This window comes from Psittacula echo (assembly GCF_963264785.1).
Source record: "Psittacula echo genome assembly, chromosome: 3".
Taxonomy (NCBI): domain Eukaryota; kingdom Metazoa; phylum Chordata; class Aves; order Psittaciformes; family Psittacidae; genus Psittacula; species Psittacula echo.
Window position 1 is genome coordinate 32,615,396 of NC_137736.1, and position 24,149 is coordinate 32,639,544.

Below are 24,149 nucleotides of genomic sequence, written 5' to 3' on the forward strand. Positions count from 1 at the left end.
GTTGGCCGAGATCAACTCGTAGTGTATAAATGCATAAGTTATATAATAATTATATAAAAAGGAAAAAATAACATTGACTTGTATACTTCATTCTGACAAACGCACAGCGTTCGCGACTCAATAAAGAAAAACTGGCGCCCGCCTAACAAAAATACTTCGATGATTTCTGATTTTGGCAGTCAGGGGTTGTCTCTTGCTTTAACCAATAGAAAACAAACTCCCTTAATAACAATGAGGTTCTAACTGGTAACTTTTTAAATATCAGACACAATTCCAGTTTTACTTTTTTAAAAAAAGAGATGCATATTTTGATTTCTGAATTCTTCTGCTTTTCTCTTTTTCCACCTTTTTTTTATTACTATAAAATCAAGTTTGTTCCTCCTGTAATACTGGGAATGGTATGATACTGAGCAATATGTTTCAGAAGTCCAAACAAGTTTTTCTTCATAGTCCCAACACTACTAAGTTTTCAGTCTTTTCAGTTTCAACTGGTAAAGAAGTTTCTTTTCTCGCATTGTCACCACCTTCGTCCTCCTCTTTCTCCTTTCTGCTTCCTCTGTCAGGTGCAGGCCTCTGATCTACAATCATACACTTGCCCTTCAGCACATTCTCATTTCCAATGTTTGGCTCAGGGTTCCTGTAATACTGTTAAGGAATCTTAAAGTTTGGGTTGTCTTCACAGTTTGAGTAGCTGCTAACACTCTCATGAATGGAATTAATTTTATTTTAACTAAAACAATGCCGTTATATCCCAAATCAGCTTCCACAGTAAACCAATCTCTTTGGTTGATATGTTTCCATTTTTTAAATACAGGTAGGGTTTTTTCCCCCTTGTTTTTACCTTCCCCCTCCCTCTTTTGTAATGTTTCATATATTGTATGTTAGGTCACTATAGACTTATCCTTATATTGCTGTAGTATTGTCCCAGTTTTGCACTAGCAAGATATCCAACTTTACACGTAAGCTTATCAACTTTTTAAGACCACTAGCTTTCGTAGGTTTTCCTCATCATTTCATGCTTTTACCTACAATAGTCTATTGTTGTTTGGTCCACAGAGTCGATGCCCATATACATTACATTTTAGTATCTTAATACTTCTTGAATATCTCCTTTAAATCCCTACTACAAAGAGTCTTATTTTTTTAATGTTTGTTTTTTTTTTTTTTCCTAGCCAACCCTTCACTTGTCTCTTTAGGCACTTTTAATTCATGGACTCCAATAGAGTTCATTGCAATTCATCAGGGACTGTATCCCAGCAAGAAGTGTCTTTGTTTGCTTTTTCTGATGTTTCTTTTTTCTCCACTTAGTAGTAGGTGCCAAGATGAGAAGGCATATGAGCAGCTGGCAGCCTGGTATTGGGATAGATACCTCCAGTTGGTGAATTCCAGTATGGATTAGGGGTAGCAAAAAAGCTGGACGATGTTACAGGCAAAGCAGGGGGGTGGGGAGCTACAAAGTTCATCTTCTGAGGATGCGCATGGTAAGAGCTCATGTAGGGGAGGTCTGATGGGTATTTGTACATGGATGACTCTGGAGGGTGAGGCTGGAGAGCCTGAGCAATTCCGTGGAAGTCAAATTTGTAGGCGTAGCGCTTACCATGAACCTTAGTCATAATATTTTTATCATAGTAGTAGCGAAGCGCACGGCTGAGTTTGTCATAGTTCATGTTAGGCTTGCTTTTCCGCTCCCCCCAGCGCCGAGCCACTTCATCCGGGTCAGTCATCTTGAACTCGCCATTGGTGCCCTCCCAGGTGATGCAGTTGGAGTTGGAGCTGTCTGAGAGGAGTTCCAGCAGGAACTGCCATAGCTGTATCTGCCCACTTCCTGTGGGGGGGGGGGGGGGGAAACAAAAAGGAAATGTCAGGACTATAGATTAATAATGTTAATACTGCAGTTCTTACAGGCTCTCATATAGAACTCTATTAGGAAATGTTATTCTGACTTCTTACTCTGAAATAGCTGTCCTCTTTCTCCCAGTCCTGTCTCATGAAATCCTGAAGAGCAGAGATAATGGTAATGTGTCATGTTTTCCCCCATCTGAGTGGCAGAATGCCATTACATGGAGATTTGATAGTTACCTAATGTCATTCCATGTAGACAACTGATGGGGAAATAATACAGCGCTTATTTAGGAAACTAATCTCTAAAGTTCAGGACAAACAGCTTTCACTTGCGTAACATTTTGCTTGTTCTCACAGCATTATGTTGCAACTGCATGTTCTCTGCTATGGAATAAGCCTACACAAAATGGAGAAGTTTAGAGAAAGCTGGGTTCATGCCAAACCATATCATCCATTTGCAGCATTTGGGGAAATGCAGAACGGAAACTTATTAGCTTGCTGTTGCACTGCATACAACCATAGGGCAAAACATTTGCAAGAACAGTGAAAAGGTCCATAAAATACATTCTTGTTATCATTTTGTGTCAAATAAGTTTCAATTATTATTGAAGTTAAGACTTAAAACTTTTTTTTTTCTCATTCCTTTGCCAATGTCATCTTCAAAAGAAGATAATTAGTCTGCTGTCAACTTTGCAGAAGTGTGTTACCCAGAGTTATAGGAATGAAATTTGACCATTTTAGGCAGTTGAAAGTAGATTTCAAAGGGCCTTGCCACTGATATTCATGCTAAAAGCTTAGCATTTCTTAATAAAGAAGCACTGAAATGATGCAAAATACAGCTGAAGCAGCTTGCAAGGCAATCTGTTTCACAAGCACAATGTCAGCAGAATTTGCCAACCAGCTTGTATGTGCTAACATCTAAGTACATCTCTGACCAGGAATAGGTTGGGTTTCTTTTTCTTTTCCAAACCAGATATGTGGGTATAATAAACATGCTTTCCTTTAGAAAGCTTATAGTAGCGAATTATAATATCAAGCTAGAGTAGCATCTGAAATCCATTAGCAGTTTATACTTCAGTGCAACTGAAACCCATATTCTTTTAAATGATATTTATCCAAACTATCCTTAATGAATTTCTTCTGTTCCATTAACATGCATTAAGTAAACAAACAAACAAAAGAATCCATGGTATGAGCAAGGCATGCAAGTTTTAATACACAAAACATAACAAGAGGATTAGCCTTTGAAAATCAATAAACAGTTCAGCACTGGACGAAACACAACTTTTTGAATAAGCAATCCAACATATGTTCTAACATAAACACTTGCCTTCCAAATGTAATATATAGTCCTATGAAAATAAATGGTTGCTGTCAATTTCCTTTTAATGAGAGAGTAATTCCACCAATTTATAAACACAGAAAACATGTTAAAGCACAGGAATGATGGTGTGTAAGAGTTCTGTATCTAAATGTTAATAGAGTATCCTAATCCAGATCATGTTAGTGTCTTCCACAGTAATAAAGTCTACCAAACGGATGCTTGACAAAATTGTAAAAGCTGGGGTTTATGAACAAATTAAAGGGAGGCAGGCCCCCACTTCCAGTTAATATCAGCGTCACCTGGAAACCCACCGCCTTATGCCATTTGGAAAATTTTATTCTTAATGTTTAATTGCTTTCTTATGCCATGCAAACCTGTTTGGTTTAGCCTACAAATAAGCTAATCCAGAACTGTACTCGATATCACTTGGGAAAAAGTGAAAGGAAATGGCTAAGTACTTTACTTTGGCAATTTCACGTCATGAAAAACCATAGAATGGTTGTAAGAAGACATGTTGTTACTGGGGGTTTAGGAGACCTGCAATGTGGAACAAGGAACATGGTGCTCTGTGGCTGTTAAACCAAGGGAAATAGGAAGTGGATTTACAGCATCAAGCCATTATGGCAGATTATGATGTTGATTATGGTGATGTACAGCCACAGTGTGTCCTCTGGGTTCAGAGCAGAAACAGTAAATCTGCACAGCTCACAATCAGTGCTATTAACTCACCAAGAAGGTCCGCCATCTTTAGCTAAAATGTGCTACAAGTCCCTGTCCAGAGTGCACCCTGTTGCCTTCTTCTTAAAGTGGGAGAATATTTTTTAAATGTTTAACCCAATTATTCTTTGCAAATAGATTATGCTTTCCTGGCTTTCTCCCTATATAATTTATTAATCTCAATATTTTTTGTCAAGGTCATTATGGCATTGTTTTGTGTATTAACAAAATGTGGGACACATGATGCAGATTGGTAAAAGACTCATGCCCTTCTGGAGGGGTAGCTGGAGGCCAGATGGGGTATCTTACAGCACTTAACAAAATCCTGATGTTTTGGCAACTGAAGAGAAATCCTATTGATATGAGAAGTTCAAATACCTCTAATGAGGTATCTGAGTGACTGAATGTAACATCTATTTGAGAATTATTTGAATAGCTCTCTACAGAGAGCTATATTAACAATGTCTCCAATGAATATAACAGGAAATAAGATACCTAGCTTATATGTAGATGCTTACAGTAAGATACGTGACCTTCCGTGTCTTAATCTGTGACCTCAGTTCCACCACTGTTTAATTTAGAAACCTAATCCTGCAACACACTGGGTATAATCAGCTTCCACTGAGTCATACAGAAGAGTGGTAAAATCTGTCACATCATCTTCCAGGTCTGGCTTAAAACTGAAGTGGAGATACTAGCAGTGAAAGAAAATTAAATCAGCAAAATCTCTTCTCACCTGGATTTGCAAGTCTGCTGCTGGTCGGTCCAAGAATCTGATATGGATCTACAAAATTGTGAAAGAAAGATTTAAAATCATGTAGCAATGATTTCAAATATTTTAGGTGATACTTTTTATTTTTAACCTTTTAAGGAGCAGTGTAAACTGCCTGATGGGACAGCAGGTCCAACACTGAAGAAAGGGGTTCCTTTCTCAGCATTGCAATATTTGCATGTTTTGCCTTGAAATTGGGTATGCAAGTAAACAATTGCAAGGATAAACATTTGCCTTTTATACTGTATTAGTGTGCACAAGCATACAGTTGGATGCACCAACCGGTACCCTTTGATACTCTCAACTCTTGCAGTGTGTCAGGGCGTGCAGGCACAGGTGGGTAATGGGGTAAAAGTCCCCTTCAGAAAGGACAGTGGCCTCTCTTCTTGTGAGGCCACAGTTATTTTCCCACACCATTGCTAACTCTTTCTGTGCCAAAACAACCTCAAGAAGAGGGCTGAGAGTGCATGGCGAACCCAGGCAACGTGGCTGGGTCAATTCTTTGTCGCTGTAGTCTAGTAAGAGATCCCTGTATTAACTTTGCAACCAGGATTTTCAGAAGAGCCTGTGTCAGCCACCCAATGCCCACAGCATCTCAATGTTTTCCTCAAAGGATTCCATCCAGAAGTGAAAACTTAATTTCCTTCAGCACAACAGAAAAAAAGGGAAAGCTGTGGCAGAAGTACAAAAGCCAAAGTGATGGGCTGCAAGCACAGCCCAGAGCGCCTCTCTGAATGACCCTATTGCTGGGCTGCCTCATCTCTGGAAGGATGCTCTCAAATGGCTGCCCATTTTACAGCCAAGAAGATAATCAGGTTACATTCTTTATACATGTAAAAGGTTACATTCCTTATACATTTAAATAATCTGTGCAACTCACACACAGCCATTAAATGGTCCTAAGGACTTACATAAATCATCAGTATATTTCTTGAAAGATTCTCATGGTTGGAAGGCCAGATTAGATAAAACGCTATTTGGGCAAAAAGCAGCACAATACTTCCCAGGCAGCATGCATATGAGTTAATAAGATGTAGTCATGCACACAATCTTATTTAGATACGACAAAAAAATAGAATAATGATTTGAAATCCATGTGATAAAACCAGGCTCAGTCTTCTGAGCTAAGAATATCCTCCAAATCTCTTTTATTTCCCACTTCTACCCTTCTGCTGTTAAGAAAAGCTATAATTGACTCAGAATCTCTGAGGTGCTAGGAGTGCACAGTCAAATTCACAATAAAGGACTAGGTCCTACCCCATGGATTGGCTGCTTTGAAAACAGAAGATGCACCCATTTTGCAAAACCACTAGCCTACAAACATAAACTTCTGCTTTCTCCTCAGTTTCCCGATAGACTGAGAATCCTTCAAATTTTCCTGTTTAACTTCCAAAAGCCCAGTCCAAATAAATTTCTCTATGCTGTAATCCATTTTCATTTCTTTGTTCATGCACGTTTTCCAACTGCTAGCCTTCAGCTACTGTAGAGTAGATGGTCTTTTGACATCCTTACCTTCTACCTTTTATAGACCCATAGAATGGTTAGGGTTGGAAAGGACCTTAAGATCATCTAGTTATAACCCCCCTGCCATGGGCAGGGATGCCTCACACTAGACTATTGTGCTCTGTTTAACAGTTTTTTCACTCTGCAAGGTAATCAGTGCCATTAAACATCACTAAAAGCATTTGTCAGTGGTCATGGGAGACTTCATCTCAGATCCAGCTGTAGAGCCAACTCATACACATCTGGGTACTTAGTGGCTGCCAGCTGGAGATACCACTTGTGGTCTAAATCAGATGTTGCAATTTGCTTCTGGTTGGTAGATGAGAGCTGTCCTTCTCATCATGCTCAGCAAACTCCATCAGACCCCGGCATAATTCAAACAAAATAACACCCACCTAACTGAGGACGCTGGTCTTCTGTTTTGGGAACTGTTGAGGGTGATGGCTGAGTAGCTGAAAATGGAAAAACCATGTAGTTATTTTTCCAGTTTGGAAGCTGGTCACCAAACCTGTGACAGATCACAGGCCAAGGACTCCTGCTGCTCACCACTCAATGATGGTCACAATAGGATTTAGCTTTATAAAACTATAAGGTCAGGGACTTGATGAAGCCTGAGTTCAAGGAAGAATGTGGCTGCCCCAGTGACTCTACCCTGTATTGTCTATACAGAGCCAACAGGCTTTCCAGACAAGGCACAGGTAAAAATCCTTCAGAGCTGAATGCTGAGGTAGCTTCTATCACCTCACTTTAGAGTCTATCCAGGTTGCACCAGATGTGCATTAGGCCCACAGGCTAGACATCTGCAGATGCTTTTACCTTTTGACTGAGGACTGGGGTGGGTGTGACTCGTCCATGCTGATCTCCTGGCTTGCTCATAAGGCAAGTCTGCAAAAGAAAGATGCACTGGTTAATGCAGATATGGAATAAAGTTTTTACGTCCATGAGGGGCACATTTCTAGGGGACTTACAGGATTGAAAAAGATACTGAAATAAGAAGGATATTCCTTGTTAAGAACCGTTATTGTCTTTATTGCCTCCAAAAATAACAGCATCACATTGTCCTCTGCATTGCTCTTTAGAGAAGCCCATTCTTGTTAGATGTCTGAATGGAACTGAAAAAGCTGGCAAAAATACTCATACAGTCTATAATTTCCAAAGGCTCAGAGTGCTCCCTTTGGTCCCCTTCCTCAGCCTGGAGCACCAAGGAATGACACACTCTGTACATCATGGACAATTTATGCTAGAGTCTTGCAAGGAAAAGTCCCCCAAGAGGTCAGAGCTCAGATTAAGCATAAACTGTGTACCATTTCCTCCCAATATCAGCACGTAACAGTATTTTCTTTTAAGACAGATTTTAGTTTTAGAAACATAGCATGTGAAAACATCTTAAATCGTAAACATGCCTAAATGTTAAACATATATATCCATACATATATTTCTTAGAAAAAGTGGACTGCTTTTTCCCTGCTTCATCTATTTAAACATTCCTTTCTGCTTCTTGGGACAAGCTCCTTAACTTTATGTATCTAAATTTTTGTTTGCCTTTTCTTTCATCTGCTCATTACTTCTATTTCATTTCAATGCTTTAGCACATAAAATGCATAAACTAAAATAAAAGTTTTCTTCATAAAGTATATGTAATAAATTCAAATGTTTGTTTTACCCTTTGAAATCTTCTGCAATTGCCTGTGCTTTTCTATGGCCATTAATACATTAGCTAAAATTGCTGCCAAAATCAGAGACTTCTGTAGACTGCCCAGGATCTCAGGAAAGGAGCAGTACCCACCTAGTACTAAGTTGTTGTGGATGACTTTATTCTTAACAATGCTTGTGCTTTATTTTAGAAATGATATCTGGAAATTAAACCACTTATGAAGCAAAGAAAGAGTCACAGATTGGCTCTGTGAAAACAGATGTATCTCTGCCCATTCTCAAGTGCTATGAGCAAAAATATCAGTGGAAATAAAGTGTAATGTGAAATTCACAACCAAATTGCCTTTAATTTATTCAGTCTGTTTGGCTTGTGGAGCAGACTGGCACTACCAGTGCTGTCGTCTCACGGAATCTTACACTTTGAAAACTTTCGTTTTGCTGAGATATGCAATTTATCTTTGCATTGCAGTTGAGTAACTTGTGATCTTTTATCCCTGATTTCTTGAGAACTATACCACAATCTTGTCCTTCAGAAACTTGGCAAAAATAAAGTGAATTGTACAAGTGCCCATCTCTGAGCAGAATACTGGTGTGCAGGTGAATCACTGTAACATGCAGCTGTCCTGACCAGGTTGAGATTGGCACTGTTATTAGCTGTTGCAGTTACAGATAACTCATGGTCTGAGGAATTCATCTTCTGTCAAAAAAAAAATAAATAAATGTTCAGACTGACTCTGGTCATGTTTCCAGGGGGTTCTCAGTTCTGTCTGTACAGAGGGGTACAGGGCTCGGCTGTGGGATGCTTGCATGTGTCTTGTCCTGTTCTGCCATGCCTGGCCAGTACTCTACCTCCATGGCAGCCTTGCCAGGGAGATTCTGGTGACATAAGGAACCTATTTTTTCTGCCCTCCCCCCCCCCCCCCCCCCCCGAAAAATCTCCTTTGCTCTGCTCTGCATTGCTCTTCCTCTCTCCTTTTTGTAGGTCTTCAAATTGTCAGACACCTGTACAGGGAGAGGGCTGTGTGATGCCGTGTGCTTGTACTTGGTGGCACTTGCAGTCTTGAAATGTATTCGGTACAAATTTAGGACTATGAGAAAACTTTTGCCTTTCAACTCAACACATCTTCTGGTTTTCTGACTACACTCTCTTCACTGAAAGAAAAATCCAGCTATCAGCCTTTCTTGAAATAGCACCAAATTCCAACTTCATTCTTAGTTCAATATTGTGTCTTTATAAACATGTTGCTATCCTAGATAAGCAGATCTGTTCTTATTCATGAGATATTAGTTCAACATGTCCTTATCTTGGACAGATCTTTGATGGGAATGCTCCTGTTTGATGAGAGATGTAGACAAACCCATATTAAGTTTTCCTGAGCTCCAGATAGCTTCATTGTATTACTTACAGCTTGCTGAAACCTCATGTTCTGTTGTAAAGGTGACTGAAGAAATACGCCTTTGTCATTGTAGTTGATTATGAGCCCTGCTCATTTCCCATTTTATATTGTACTGCCTTAACAATGGCAATGCTTAAATACTTTCTCCAGAATTGCTTACCAGGATTTGGCTAATTCCCATTTAAGATTATGTATTCCCACCTCTCATTTTGGACCTTTTTCATGTCATCAAGTGATTGTCCCTGGGGTCTGCCATTGCTCTCACATGAAGGGAAATTCGTAATGGAAAAGCTGCCCTGCAGTCTAGTTGAAATATGACATTTAACTAAAAGTAAAGCCACCGAATAAGCCAACAAAACAGTCTCTTGAGAGAAAACTGAAACTCTGCAAAAAAGATCCTATTTCTTTATGAATGAAAATTCTGAGTTTAAAGATGTTTGTCAACTTCCAATTGTAAAAGATAAAATAATACTTTCAAAATCACATGATAGCTTGCTGTAAGAAATGTTTAGTTAGGATATACTCTTTTACACAGAAGAATAGAGACACCCAACATCCTAACTACAACTCTTACAAGTAATTGTGTAAACACAGGAAGATGTTGACATAAAACACTTAGTTTTGTAAGTGTCACTGTAAATGTGATTTAGATAAAAATAATGAAATTAAGGAATTCACCATGTCTGATATGTGGTTTAGAAATTTTTACTTCAGAGAAAACTGCCTTAATGTTTCATGAAAATGTCTAACTTCTTTTTGAATATCCTTACTTCTAATATTGAGACTAAGCAGCTATTCTGTGACACACTTTATTTTGATAATTATATCCTGTTTCCTCATTCCCAGGCCCTGACTTGAACAATTCTAAGCTTATTATATTTCAACATGCTCAAAAGATTTTCCATATTTACATGGCTTGCTCTAAGAACCTTCTAACTCTGTAAATGGCTTTTTTGACAAGGAATAATTCACACAGTTTTCTGTACAAGGCCACACTGCTGATTTGTTTAATGGTACAGTCAGATTTCCCACATGATCTTCCACTGTGTTTCTTCATCTGTTTACATTTTTTTTATACTTTGTCAAGCAACTATAGCAATGGCTTTCATTGTGCCACAAAGAAAGATGCCTATGTTAAGTTCTTCTTTCTTAAGTGAAGATGGTTAATTTGAAATCAGTAAGATAGGCAAGTAACTTGTGTCTTTTTATCAACTTGTATTTTCAGCTGTTAACGTATCGCCAGCTCCTTTCCTTATTGAAGCTTTTGGGCACCTGCACAGCAATCCTTCAGAGGAACCTCTGATTCTAAGTAATGACAAAATCACATGACATCTCTATGTGTTATACCAAATATATTGTGTCCTTTTCTCAATTATTAATAACTACAAATCTTGGCAGAGAATGCTAAAGCGCCCATGACTTAAGATGTCCATTTTTTAATCTTGGTAATGGGTTAATTAGCCAGTTCTTAATCTTTTTCTTATGATATGCTCATTTAACTTTTATTGTAAATAGTTGCTGGGGCACTTTGGCAAATGCCTTATGAAAACCAAATGCCAAATGTGCGCACTGGATCAGCGGTTTCTTTTTTATTCACTATTATAGACAAATAAATGTAGCAGAAGATTGTGTTTTCCTAGAAACTAACCAGGGTGGATTTGGTCATGTAATAGCCTGGTAGGTTTCCCTACCTATCTTTTTAAAATTGTCAATTAAGAAATCTACAGAGAAGTATATACAAGCGTATATGAAATAGTTACTTATATGTATTGTTCTGGATTATACCCTAGAGCATTGACAAAAGATATATATAATATTTGCTGTCCAAAACCCTCTCTGTTTTTAATGAGATAATGCACCTTTTCACAAGAGCTCAGTTAATTCAAGTGTCCTTTTAGTACACTTTTAGTACACTTTTAGTAATTGATTTCCTTTAAATTTAGGATTTTGCTGAAAATCCTTTTGATGTCTCACAGTACTTTGCACTTATCAATGGAAAAGTAAATGTTCACATGAGTAATTTTCCAGCATCTTTAGAGATGAAGTGTGATATTAAGAAAATCTTTAGCTCCATAGCAATGCCCTCATCTTCTTTATTCCCTTTAGCCTCTCACATACCAGCACACCCACGACACTTCCATGGGCTTCAAGCTTCTGAACAATAAGAATTTTCTTATATTTTGATTTTACTTTAACCTTTTAAAGTCACAGGCAGATGTTGTGGCATTTGTTTGCGTCTAACATAAATAAAACCTAGGTAGCATTTTTAGAGAACTTTTTCCCAATATACGTCAAATAGCATGATAAAAAAGGGCATTCTTGCCTCAGTTTACAGACAGAGAGCTGAAGCACATTGAAAAGTGATTGTGCTGGAACAGTGCTACAGTATCCATGACTAGAACTCAGGTCTTCTGATTCTCTGGTGCTTTAAATAGTAGACAGCATTGCTTCAAATACAGAGATGATACGTAGAAGAAACAGATTTATTAAACAGCTCTAATTATATCACTCTACACAATGATACATAGACACATATATACAATATACGTATATGTGTGTGCGTTCAAAATACAATCTAATATTTATGAAAAGAGAGTAGAATGAGAAAAAGAATGAGATACTTCAAGGGATAAAATGAGCAAGATCACAGCATACAAAAGGTGGTCATTGTTCATACCTGGCCTGGTTGTAATTCTCTGTGCTGCTTCTGGATAAACTGATGTATTTGGAAAAATAAAAGTGGCACCTCCTAAAGAGAAAGAAGATGACATGACATCTAAAGATTCATATTCACAACCCCTAAGTCAACTGATATTTTCCTTTTTGTAGTGTGTCTGAATGAAGACTATGAATGACTAATTTTTATCTTAGGACTATCATATACAAAAGTTAATTCAGATAGCTTTTGCACCTGTATTAAATCCTTTCAAATCACTGGATAAAAGTCTGCAAAATCTATGTTAAAGGAGGAGACAGTCAAGTTCAGGAAATCCCTTCTACCTTCATCACAATCACCTCCACCTGGGCAAGCGGATTCGTATTTTCTGAAATGAAACTTCTTTGCCTTCTTTTCATTAGTGCATGCACTTCCCAAACAGCTTCATATTTTCAACAGAGACTGTAGGTCTGGGCCAAAGCCTATTGGTGTGCCTGTGGGAATCTTCTCAAAGACTTTGGCGGGCTTTGGGTCAGACCCTCAGAAATCCCATTCTCTTCACAGAGTGAAAAAAAATAAAAATATTGAGGTTGATATAGAAAATGGTATCTCATCTCACACACTGAAACTGCTCTCACTACATCAGCAGACTTCTAATGACCATCCCTAAGAACATGAAAAGGGTTACATGGATTTGTGCAGTTACTGCTGAGTTCAAGAACTTTTTCCTAACTCTTTTTGGGTCCTTTGAAAACCCTACTCCAAAGATCTTATGCCAAAGGAACAACTGATTTTCCTTATGCTGATGAACAGCATTATATTATTCACACTTCCAATGAAAACTTCCAACAGAAATGCAGACAATCTCATTTTGTTGAAATGAATTTCAGATTATCATTGTCAGTGCACACATATAGAAAAAGATAACACATAGAACTGCTGAACAACACTTGGATAATTGTATATCAAAACTGCTTGGCAAATTAGAATCTGGAAAGCCACAGATGGAAAAGACCATCAAGTCCATCCATTTTTAAAAAGAGCTTAAATCTTATTTGAAACGCCATCAAAGCCAATGGAAAAAAAACCCTGCTTTTTTTTGGTGGGGTTTGCAGCAGGCCTACAACTTCCAGCAGAACTTCGTGTCAAGTGGCAAACATATGATCTCAGGGAGGGATCTTCTAATACAGCTAATTTTGCTGGGATACTCACTGCTATTTACCACAGTGAAAAACTAAATGAAATATGAAAGAGGCATCACAGTCTAAGTTTTTGTAGTTGTTGTTGCTGTTCTGCATTTTTGTTTGGTTTTTGTTGGGGTTTTTTGCTCTTTTTTTTTTTTTTTTTTTTTAATTATCCTTTGTATTATCTTTTTAATTTCTAATAAAGAATTGTTATTTCTGGTCACTGTTGGTAACTAATACCCTCAGGCATGATCATGAAATATTCCAAACATATTTAATCAGTATGTATATCATACTATGCATATGATTTCATGCCATCTTCTGTAGCATAACTGTGAGAATAAGATCAAATGTATTCTGAATTGTTTTCATAAATATTTTCAATCATATTCTGAAAGAAAGGTGCTTTAGAGGCATGTATTGTATCATTCTCCTACCTACACTCAATACTTTCCTGGGCCAAATTCACAGGAGGGTGAATATTCAGTTCAGACTTAGTAGAGATTACAACTAACATAATGGAGTTTACAGCTCAAGTCCCATATAGCTGACAAAGGAGATGAGCTAACTGCCTAAATAGCAATTTTACTGAATTATACACTATATTGCATGGGAGGGAAGACAGTCACCATTCAACAGAGCCCACAACACTGAAGCAAACGCTAAAGCACTTTTGAGCTCCACAAACCTTCTAGGGATTCATGGAGTAGGTCTGACAGTACAATGAGATAGAATGAGAAAAAAACTCCTCAGAAACAAAGGCTCCGAGCCTTCAACTTATCTTGGCTCAGGGACCCCTTTCTCTTGTAGAACACAAGAAAATACCAGTAAGGAGACCATTTTTGCACCATCTGGCCCTGCACATTTTTCCTGTGTGTCTGTTCATAAAACTCACACACATACATCAAGGAGAGGATATACTTGTCTCCCTCCTGATTTACCATTTCCATTTTTAGCAAGCAACCCATAAAAAGGAATTCTGTGCTTTTAAAAGATGACCTGTAGCAATGGGAGCAGTGCCAGTATTACCTGTGTTTCTAGCATGCATTAACCGTGGAGAGTTTTGTAAGGCCTTATCAACATCATCTGAAGTCAAATGTGGAAGAGGAGCTACAAAACAAAACAAAAAGCAACACCAAAATGAAAAAAAATTTGTGAATTATCTTTTTAAACCATATTTTCCCCTGACAGGATTGTGTGAATGCGAGTCTACTGACAGTTTCAGCCTGCAGTTTGGAGGAAGGCGTGCGTGCTACAACTTAAACTCGGGCATTCATGTATTCAACATTATGAATGCATAATTTTTCTGACTGATATTGACAGTGTGCGTGTGGAGAAGACTGCACCGCACTGGTGTTGCAATGCCTGTTTTTCTTTTCTTTGAAAAACCATGTTTGCCTTAACTTTGTTAAGCTGAGGCAAACCTGCAAAATTTCCTCAAGCTTTAAGTAAAAGCCCTCAAGCCAGGAATTTGCTAGTCCCCTCCTTCCCTTTGAAATGCTAGCCATGCACTATAAGTAATTTGTATTTGGACTTCAGGGACTGTTCTTTTTTCCCCATGAATTTACAGAACTTTTATTCAATTCACTGAAATCTTCCTGATCCTATTCAGAGTAGAGCAAACTGCTGTCAGTCCTTACAATCATGCCTGGAATTCACTTTATGAATCACTGTTTGCACTCTCATTTAGCATTCTCATTATTAAAATGGAAAGAAATGAGTATGTGACCAGAAAAAACATTAGCACTGAATCCCATATGATTTTCTTCTTACAGTATGCTGGGTTTCAATTTCATATTTCTCTGATACGGACATAAACAAATATTCCCTGTTTTCTTCAATGAACATGAGTGAAAGTCAACTGAAATTAATGGGCATCTTTCCATCAAACTCAAAAGGCTTTGGATCAGGATTCTTAGGAAGAGCAAAATTTACAACAGCCATTTGAAAACCCAGCGGAGTGTATCCACACCATTAAATCTAAGGCTGATATCCTTAGACAACAATCCACAGACTGATTGCAGCCACTACCATAATGACAGAAAATTAGCTTACTTTCTCTGAGGTAGTGTAGGTGTGACAGGAGGATATCTGCATTATAGCTTGGAGTGAGTCTCTGGAAGTCGTCTTTGGTCATTTTACACAGCTCCTTCCCATCGATGTTCTGGAACAACAGGATGTCCACATCCGGGAGACCATACTCCTTCACTGCCCATTCCAGCCACTGGCGTACATGGTCTGTGCTCCATAACGTAGGATCTGGTGGTATCCCAAAGCATAAAATTAGGCAGAGAGGGGAGAGCGTTTATGCCCTGGACCAGTACAAAATAAATGTAGACCACAGCTGTACTGGAAAGAACTTAATTCCCTGTTTACTGACTGCTGGAAATACAGGACAAATTAATTTGGTCTGTTGAGTGCAAAGGAGAATAATTGTCTGTGAAAACCTATTAAGGAAGAGCTGTGAGCTCTGATTATTAACAACAAATCCTCTGCTGTTGAGTTCCTTCTACCATTTAGCTCTTTTGTCTTGCTATTTTTATGTCTCTGTCCTTATGCAGAGAATCCTCTTTAGAAAAGTATTTAAGAAATCCCACTAACAGCACTGTAACTTTATCTGGACAATTTTCAAAGCTCTTTGTTGAATTTTTGTCTTTATTCAAGTGAAATTTCCACTCAAGTCAGAAGTACTGTTCCTTGTGCACAGGCTAAGTAAGCACGCACAGATTTGGTTAGTTATTTAATAAACTAGAATGGGTCATATTAAAATATTCTGCATTTCCTTTGCTAGACTGCTGTGTTGCATTGCTGCACATTGCTACACCTGCATGATTACTTAGTACCTGAAGTACTGGCATAACCACCTGGGAAAAAAATCCAGATTTTTAGCAAAGCAGAGAGCCAAATACCATGTGGTTTTGGATGAATCCTTGATTTTGACTTTAATTCTTTTTGGTTTTTTTTTTTTTTTCCTCTGAACTCCTTGTTTTCTGTTTCTCTTCCATTCTACTTCTCCCTCTTCTTGAGTTGCAGTTAGCACTCATCAACCTGAATCCATCCCTAAGAACCTGCAGTACACATCCCCATAATGTAAGACAACTCTTACCATGAAGAATTCTTTTTTTTTTTTTGCAGTGAAAAGATTAAAGCCAAGGGGAAATGAACTCCTCAAGAGTTTGTGCCTTCCAACCTAAATGACTCGGTGGTTCTGTGATATCCTGAAGACTGAGAACTGAGCACACAGAGGTCAAATGGCTATAGTCCATCATGTGAAAGTCAGTAGAAGGCCTGGGACTTGAATGACAGCCTAAATAGCTTTTCTATGATGTAACTTCAGCACCATTCCCTCTCTTTTGTCTGTCCTTCAGGCTGGTCTGAAAGAGGTGGGAACCTCTTTCCATAGGCTTTTAGAGACTGTCATGCTCTTGCTCACTCCCAATCCTTCACCCAATAGTGCCTTCACCTTTCTGATGCTTCTCTTGATATTTTAAGCTCTGGCAAATCAGAATATTTATCTTCTGGAGCTTCAGAGGCCTTCTCTGTTCTCTGAAGTGTACCAAAAAACACTTAAAAGAACACCTCAATCTGGTATGAAATATGTAGCAAACTAGAGGGATGCAAGTCTGGTGGTAAACCTAGGGTCTGTATGAGATTTCCCACACCTACAACAGAGAACTCCAACGATTACATTCAGTTTGCTTTGAAGTAAACCAGCAAACACCAAGAATTTAAAAAAACATTTTGATGATGCTTATAATTTTTAAATTATTCTTATTTATGATAACTAGAAAATTAGCACAGCTGGAAATGTGAGTTTTGCTTTTTTTACTCCTAAACATTGCCACTTGAGCTGCACAGTGCTACACGGTAGTCAAAGAAAACCAAGCGATTTTTACCGATACATTTCTTCTAGGAACCTCAAAATAGAAAGGCTGTGACTGTGACCATCTTGTTCCCTGAACGTCACTCAAATCCACCTAAAAATTGTTATTCTAGACACACCTCCAGGAATACACTGAGAGAGAAAGATCTGTGTGAGCTAACCAATCTAAGGGTTACTAAAAGACAAAAAAAAGTGCCAAAACACCAAAAGACAAATGTTTTAGAGGAACATTCAAATGTCATGAATGTCAGTGCAATCTGCTTCCAGTTGGCAGGATACTTCATTATTCAGTGCATCCCTCTTCTGTCTTCAGAACAGAACTGTCAATACCATTGCAGAGGATACTGCAACATTATTTGTCCACACATATCTTGACAAATAACTGAAATAATCACATCTTGCAAAATGTGGCCACAGTTAGTACTCTTGCATATCTTAGCAACTGAAAAACTGTAAGAATATTAGGCAACATAGCAGTAGCAGAAATGTTTCAGATAGGCACATCTCTGTTGGAAATGAACTAGCAGCAAAACATTCCTTTCTGTTTGCAGATTATAGGTGGTGTGTCTATGCTATGTACAGCCAGTGGTTTATAAATTCACATAGGTCATGATGATAGTCTAATGCTTTGACTTCAGAAACAGGCATGCTAATTACTCTGCAAACCAAAGCAACAAACCATTCAGCAGAGGTTTATTTGGAGGACAAGGCACACAAGAGTGAATTTCTTCTTGTTCACTTAACTGATGAATTCCACAACCAAGCTTGCCAAGACTAACCAAGAATTTCTCAATTGTGCTCTTACATTGCTGAAGAGTTGTCAGCTTGCTTATTAAAATATTTTACACCACCCAAACTCAGGGGATAACCTGCATAAATGCTTTTCATGCACTGTTTGATTTTACAGAAGCAATTGTGGTTTTAGCATGCTGGGGGCCAGACTGCACTTGGTATTTGTAGGAATATCATGCAGTACAGTGAGCCTTTCTCTTCCCACACACTTTGCACGCAGCTAGTCCATAGTGTTAGGAAATGGAAGTGGCTCTTCATTTTGCCCACTTAAGGGCTAGAGAAGTCAGATAACATCTGAGTGCCTGTAATCTGACAGTTATGCTGCTGAAATGGGAGGAACAGGCTGGGGAGATGGCTTCACTATGATATTTCTCAGCTCTTTCCCTTAATAACCCTGGGAAATTACTGCTCTTTTCTTCCTGATAACTTGTATTGCATTGCCACTGTTCTCCAAATCCTCTTAAATAATGTTAGTAGACTTAGGGGAAATGTATTTTTTTGCTTTGAATTTTTGTGTAGAGGATCTAACCTGCTGGCACAATGACTCTTCGTTCATTGGTAGTCATATTTGGGGGAGGAACATGCTTCTCTTCCATGTAATTTCCATAGTTCATCCCAACATTGTCTGAGCCGCTAACCATCTTCCCGCCTTTTGCCACGCTGCAGTCATCAGGAGAATTCCTAGAAAGAGAAGAGAGGTGTGGTTCTATTATTATTCCAGTCCCCACTAATATCCTCAGCAAAGAATCACACTGAATGAAATGGAAAAAACAAGACTCAAGCACCAGGGTTGGGATATTGCTGGAAAACTCAGCACCTACCACCCAAAGACAGCTAATTTCTTCAGTTGCCCCAGAAAAAATGACCAGTCAGTGGACCATATATTTATTTTTATTTTCAAAGGATCAGGCTCTTATATATCTCCAAACACATAAACACTAACGATTTAATTCCGGTGACCAGATGAGAATGGAGGCTTGCTCATGAGCTTGCTGAGCCTGCTGGCTGCAAGTACTTGCGCTTCTCTCTCCAATCATCTCACAGACAACTCAGCAAACATAAAGATATACTTAATGCAAATTATCTGAAGGAAAACTAGTATTAGCTGTCATTGTCCAAGCCTTGGACAAGGCTTGTCCAAGCCTTGGGCAGCTTTTCATCTGCACTGCTGTCACTGTTTCATGTGGGCCATGCTCAGTTGCTCTTTATGTCATGCAATGTAGACATACTTCTATGTATGGCTTACAGAAAAGGAACATTTGCCAAAGCCATGATTCAAAATACCACACGCATGACTGGAAAAACCTTTCAGCTCCTCACTAGCACAGTCTCCATGGTACTGTAGTCAAGAAATGGAAATCTGCAGAGGATCTGCAACCAGACACCTCTTTAATTTTGGCTTTGCTTTCTGAATAGAGTCTTTTGGTTTAACATCCCACAGGGGGTTCCCTAATGGCATTTTAATTGCATCACAGTTTTCTTTCTGGCAGACACAGACATATTTGTCCCTTAATTTAATGTCTACAACGTGTTTCATCAGAGAGAGAAAAATTGTTACAAAAATCAAAATAAAGAACAGAGCTACAGGGAATACCTTTAAATTTAAAGAGGCTGTTTGGCAAGGGAAAGAGGGTGTTAGTTGGGTTTTTGTTTCTCTAGTGAAACTAAATTACTAACAAGTTTTCTTTTTGTCCTGCCATTTAACTCCTGAAACTGTACTGTGGTCTTACTAAACAGGCAAGCAGTCAGGTTGCAATGCTTCATTTAGGTTCCTTGCAAACTGCCTAATTTGCAGTCCGGAGAACTGAGACATCCTCCAAGACCCAGACTCTGGATCTATCCCCTGCCCTCCAACATGTGTTTCACCCATAGCCTCTTGCTCTCTGCAGCTCGGAAATCCCAGCTTCTGCTGCAAGCTTTGGGCAGCAGTGTCACTGTAAGTACACCAGTGGTCAGAATACAGATGCTTCCCGACAAGAGTTCTGCTATTGTTTAAGGAGAAAAGAAGAAAAATAACACACAGTTTGGACCACTGTCTGCTCAGCACATGTCAAAAACGTGGCAGATGTTTCATCCAATGCCCAAGTGACTCGTTTGAGTTGAATCCTCAGCACTACCATGGGTCAGGAACTAAACCAGTTATAATTCTCACATGTGTGTTTTAAAAAATAACTAGCACTTGGAAAGCTGTGAAGATTTAGAATACTAAACATTAAATACTAAATATTAAATATTAAATACTAAAAGTACATAGTATCACTTTTTTTCCACCCAGTGTTACTACTAATTTTACCATGCTGTGTTAATGTATGAGTTAAAAACAAAATTAACTGCTGAGGGCTTTCAGTTTAAAAACAAAACATATCACAGAAACCACTCAATGGGTACTGTCATCTGCTTTAGGAGAAGGAACAGGGCCTTAAATGTTGCCTGGGAAATGTTGGCTTCACATACCTTTTCCAGGTATAAAATATCTTGTGTGCTGCATAACATATTACATATGAAATCTGCATTGTGTAAAGATCCTACAACTCCTTGTCAGCCACAGGACTGAATAATAACCACAAGGGAAGATGCAGCCACCACCTGGTCTTGTCTGTCATTGAGTGGTGGTGAATTTAGCCTTTCTTCTCAGAACTAGAGTACTTGGGCATATTCTCTCAGGTTTAGCTTTTCTATCCCACTACATACCCTTAAAGATAATTCTGGGATGCACTTATTTCTTGTCTACACACAGCTAAGCAAAAAAAAAGTAACTTTTTCTTTCAGACATAAAAAAGAGCTTTTGTGATGATTGCTTGTGACTAGAATGTTGGCTTTTCCCATTTACCCTTAACAAATACAAATGGCATATATGTAAAAATGAGTCTGCCTACTAAATCACATATATTTGGAAACATCATCAAACTGCTGACCTTACACCTATGCAGATGCTCACCCGGACTTCTAAGGTCAGTTATATTACAAAGACAAAAGAAAGAAACATTTGGCCCATTTGCTGACTTTTTAGAGATGTGTTTGGGAAACAGAGCTAGCAGCATCCTTTGGCCTAACTGGCACAGTTACTTCATTTTGTTTTTCTGTGAAAAGGAACTTGGCATGTAGGGACATGAATGTCTTGCTGCCGACATGAAATATCACATCAGTATTAGCCTTCACCACTGTTATGGGCAATTATGCATTAAAACCACTCTTGTAAACACTGAACAGTAAATGATGTGAAAGATCCAGTAGCACACTGCTTTTGGCAATCTGACAGGGCTTCTGAGCTGGTTTTCTGATCTGAATATACACAGATGGGGGTGAGGAAGAAGATCATAAATAAGTAATAACTTTTCATTAAAACCCAGAAGCAGATGGTCAAGGGTTTTGTCCTGTTAAGTTATTGGGTGAACAAGCAAATCCCCAGTTCAGCAAATATTCTAAGACCATGCTTAACCTCAAGCACGTGTGGAAGCAGCTCCATGGCAGCTAACAGGACTACTCAGGTACTTCAAATTAAGCATGTGCTCACGCATTCCACTGAAGCAAGGCTTTAATTCAAATGGCTGGAACCAACTTCTACGGTATAGAAAGCAAAGCTGAAAATGCAAGCAGACATGGTAATTTTAGTGCCCAGAACAAGAGAGGGATTGTCTGCAAAGGCTTTTTTTAGGATTTGCTGTGTGTCTGCTTTATTTCTGAACCACCAGGGGAACAGGGGCAGTGGAAAATCAGCTTTCAGAAAGTGTGCCCAGCATAAAGGGTGCAGCTTTGCAGTGATTCATCCTCAGGTCTGAAATGAAACCCAAGATGTTTTTCTTCACAGCTGCATGTTATTTTTACCCTTTGTAAATATACTGTATTACACCTGGAATTTACACAAAAAAGAAAAACAACCCCCCAAAATGTGGAAATACTACAATCGTGCTACTCAAGAGCACTTTGTCCAGTCCCGATCTGATTCTGCTCTGATTGCTGATAAATGACTGTTGAAGAAAATATTTCTCCATGGATCCTTGGACCTGGAAGCCCTGCCTTTGTTCAGGGTTATTTAGAATCAAACTGATTTAATGGTTAAATTTAGCGCCCATTCCTACTGAAGTCCATTGGAGTTTTGCCAACCATTGCCTGTGATGAAAGCAGACGTAAGTTCATAAGTAAGTGTACGAAACACATTTTTTCCTCTTCAGTATGCTGCTATTTTCCCCATGTGATATAAAACACCTGTGTTCTCTTAAAATGCAAGGTGTCAGAGAAACGCAGATTAGGAATCAGCAAAATTTTACATGATTTCTGTGACACTCCCATAATGTAACCCCCTCGATTTGATGTGCCTGAATTTCAGAGAGAAATAAATGAGAAAAATTGTATTTTGCAAATATTTACATATCTTTGTAAGTTTACGTAATAAGCACAGCTTATAAGCTTGGATAACTTCCTTACAGAGGCAACTTAGAGAAAAGAGGTCTCAGGAGTGGTGTAAGGATATCTTTGGAGTTTTCCACGCATGGCCCCCATCCAGTCCATGGCTGGTTAGGTCAGAGAACACGCTGAGCTATCAGAGCTTTTCTTCTGTGAGGCTTTGGCAAACAAAACATGACAGTGTCCTGGAGGACGCAGATTTCTCTCCCACTTCATAATGCAGGTGATCTGAGAAAGAGGGGAGCAAGCTTGCAATGTCCCACCTTGTCCTCATGTACAAGAGGGAGAGCTCTGCAAAGCCAGCACCCTCAGATAATTTGGGCCAAGATACGTAAATTTATATTTAACCGGAACAACGTCATGTAGAGGTCAGTTCATAGCGAGTATATGGCAAAGCATACTCATGTTAATCTCCATTCACTGCAGCTACTCAAGTTGTGGTGAATTTGGTCAGCACTTCCCTCCCGGGATGGTTTGTCACTGAAAAAGTGGTCCATGAAGAAAAAAAATATAAAACCCCTGAGAGCTGCAGGTACACTGCAGTTTCCTAAAGCACACCTGACATACTTTACTCCACAATATCAGTTCCAAGGGCTACACAGCCGCAGCTCTAAATTCTCTTCCCTGCCCCTCTCCACACCTTCTTCTTCATGAATGAGTGGGATTCACATCTGCTGAGACCTGCCACAGAAGTGACATGCAATGAGGGGGTCCTGCAATTGCCCCTTTCGGTTCGCCCCTGGCACCAATCACTGGGGACAGCCCAACCCTCCCTGGTGAGAAGCCCAGGCTTTCCAGCTGCCAGAGCAGGACTGTGGCTGCACCAGCAGCTTTGCAGGCCCCCAAGGGCTGCTTCCTTGGCACCAGTAGGGATCCCCATGGGTGCTAAGTGAGACTTTGAAAAGTGCTTTCAGCAGTGGTATCAGAGGCCCCAACACTTGCTTTGACAGAGCTCAGTTTCCATCACACACACTCATCACCTAGCACCATAGCTGGATGCGGCTGCCCAGCTTCTTCTGTGCATACACCAGGCCAAGCCCTGCAAGTGCATCAAGCCCTCTGCTTTTGTGCAGGCACCTGCCTTTAAATCTGCTGAGTGAGCACTACTACCCTTAACCTGCTGAAAAGAAAACACGGGTTTTATTTTCCCTTCCAAGGCTTCTTATGAAAGCAGTGAAAGTCCACAGAGGGCTTCAGCGTAACAGAGGCATTAAAATGCCAGAAAATGCACAGAGGTTGAAATATCCCTGGAGTGCTCACACAGGTTTTCATGCAACTGCTTAGCAAACTGGACTGGGAAGCTTCCCTAGCAAGTAGAATCATAGAATCATGAAGTATACAAATAAGTAAATAAAATGGCTGGGTGGGTAAGTAACTTAGTGCTTAGCTACAACCTGAGTCATTCCCCCACCCATGTGGGGCAGCTGTGTGAAGGTGATGCTTGCCCACAGGAAAGGGGATAGCCAGGGTGGGAGTGAGCTGATGAGGTCTGGGGAAAGGAGGGAAGATCCTCAGGACCTGTGCCATCAGTTAAAGCTGACTTAAGTTGATGCTGAAGCCACAGTGACAGTCTGTTTATCTTTGCTGTAAGGTGAATGCCAAAATCAGTCCTAAGAAGACAAAAGGAAAAAAAGGAAAACTGAAGTCCTCACTGGGCCATGCAGTCATGGAAGTGACTTCATGTGGGGTTAAGCAGGAGCAACCAAAACCGTCTTCAACAGCCCCAACGGACCAGGGCTATGGAGGGGCTGGGATTGGAGCAGTCCCATGCTAATACACCCAGCAGCATCCAAAACAGGGGCAGACACCACTCTGTGGGGTGCCGGGGGCTCAGTAGGTGCTCAGTGTCGCATGGGGCTGTCCCAGATATGTTACAGTGTGGCACTTAGAAGCACATCCAGTTCCTTTCTCCAGCAAAAGGAAAAAGCAAAGGCCACATGCCACCACATGCAATGTTGTTGGCTTTCTGTAAGCAAAATAAAAGATGCTTGTTTATTGAGTTGTATACACAGCAGCCGTTCA

The 24,149-nt window shown here is 39.4% G+C and overlaps 1 protein-coding gene across 3 annotated transcripts in view; it reads right to left on the reverse strand.

Moving 5' to 3' along the window:
* Positions 1–379: 379 nt before the first annotated feature.
* The window catches only part of ERG (ETS transcription factor ERG), a gene marked incomplete at its 5' end in the record, with an annotated part of 106,878 nt that continues 83,108 nt past the window's right edge, over positions 380–24,149 (reverse strand). For 2 of the 3 annotated variants that reach the window (XM_080613145.1, XM_080613143.1), the window contains 8 exons: positions 380–1,825; positions 4,620–4,667; positions 6,554–6,610; positions 6,975–7,043; positions 11,886–11,957; positions 14,078–14,158; positions 15,104–15,307; positions 18,253–18,404. In XM_080613145.1, coding sequence (XP_080469271.1) covers positions 1,305–1,825; positions 4,620–4,667; positions 6,554–6,610; positions 6,975–7,043; positions 11,886–11,957; positions 14,078–14,158; positions 15,104–15,307; positions 18,253–18,404 — 1,204 coding nt within the window. In that variant the 3' untranslated portion in view covers positions 380–1,304. The remainder of the gene's footprint in view (positions 1,826–4,619; positions 4,668–6,553; positions 6,611–6,974; positions 7,044–11,885; positions 11,958–14,077; positions 14,159–15,103; positions 15,308–18,252; positions 18,405–24,149) is intronic. The other variant, XM_080613144.1, reaches the window with a different exon arrangement.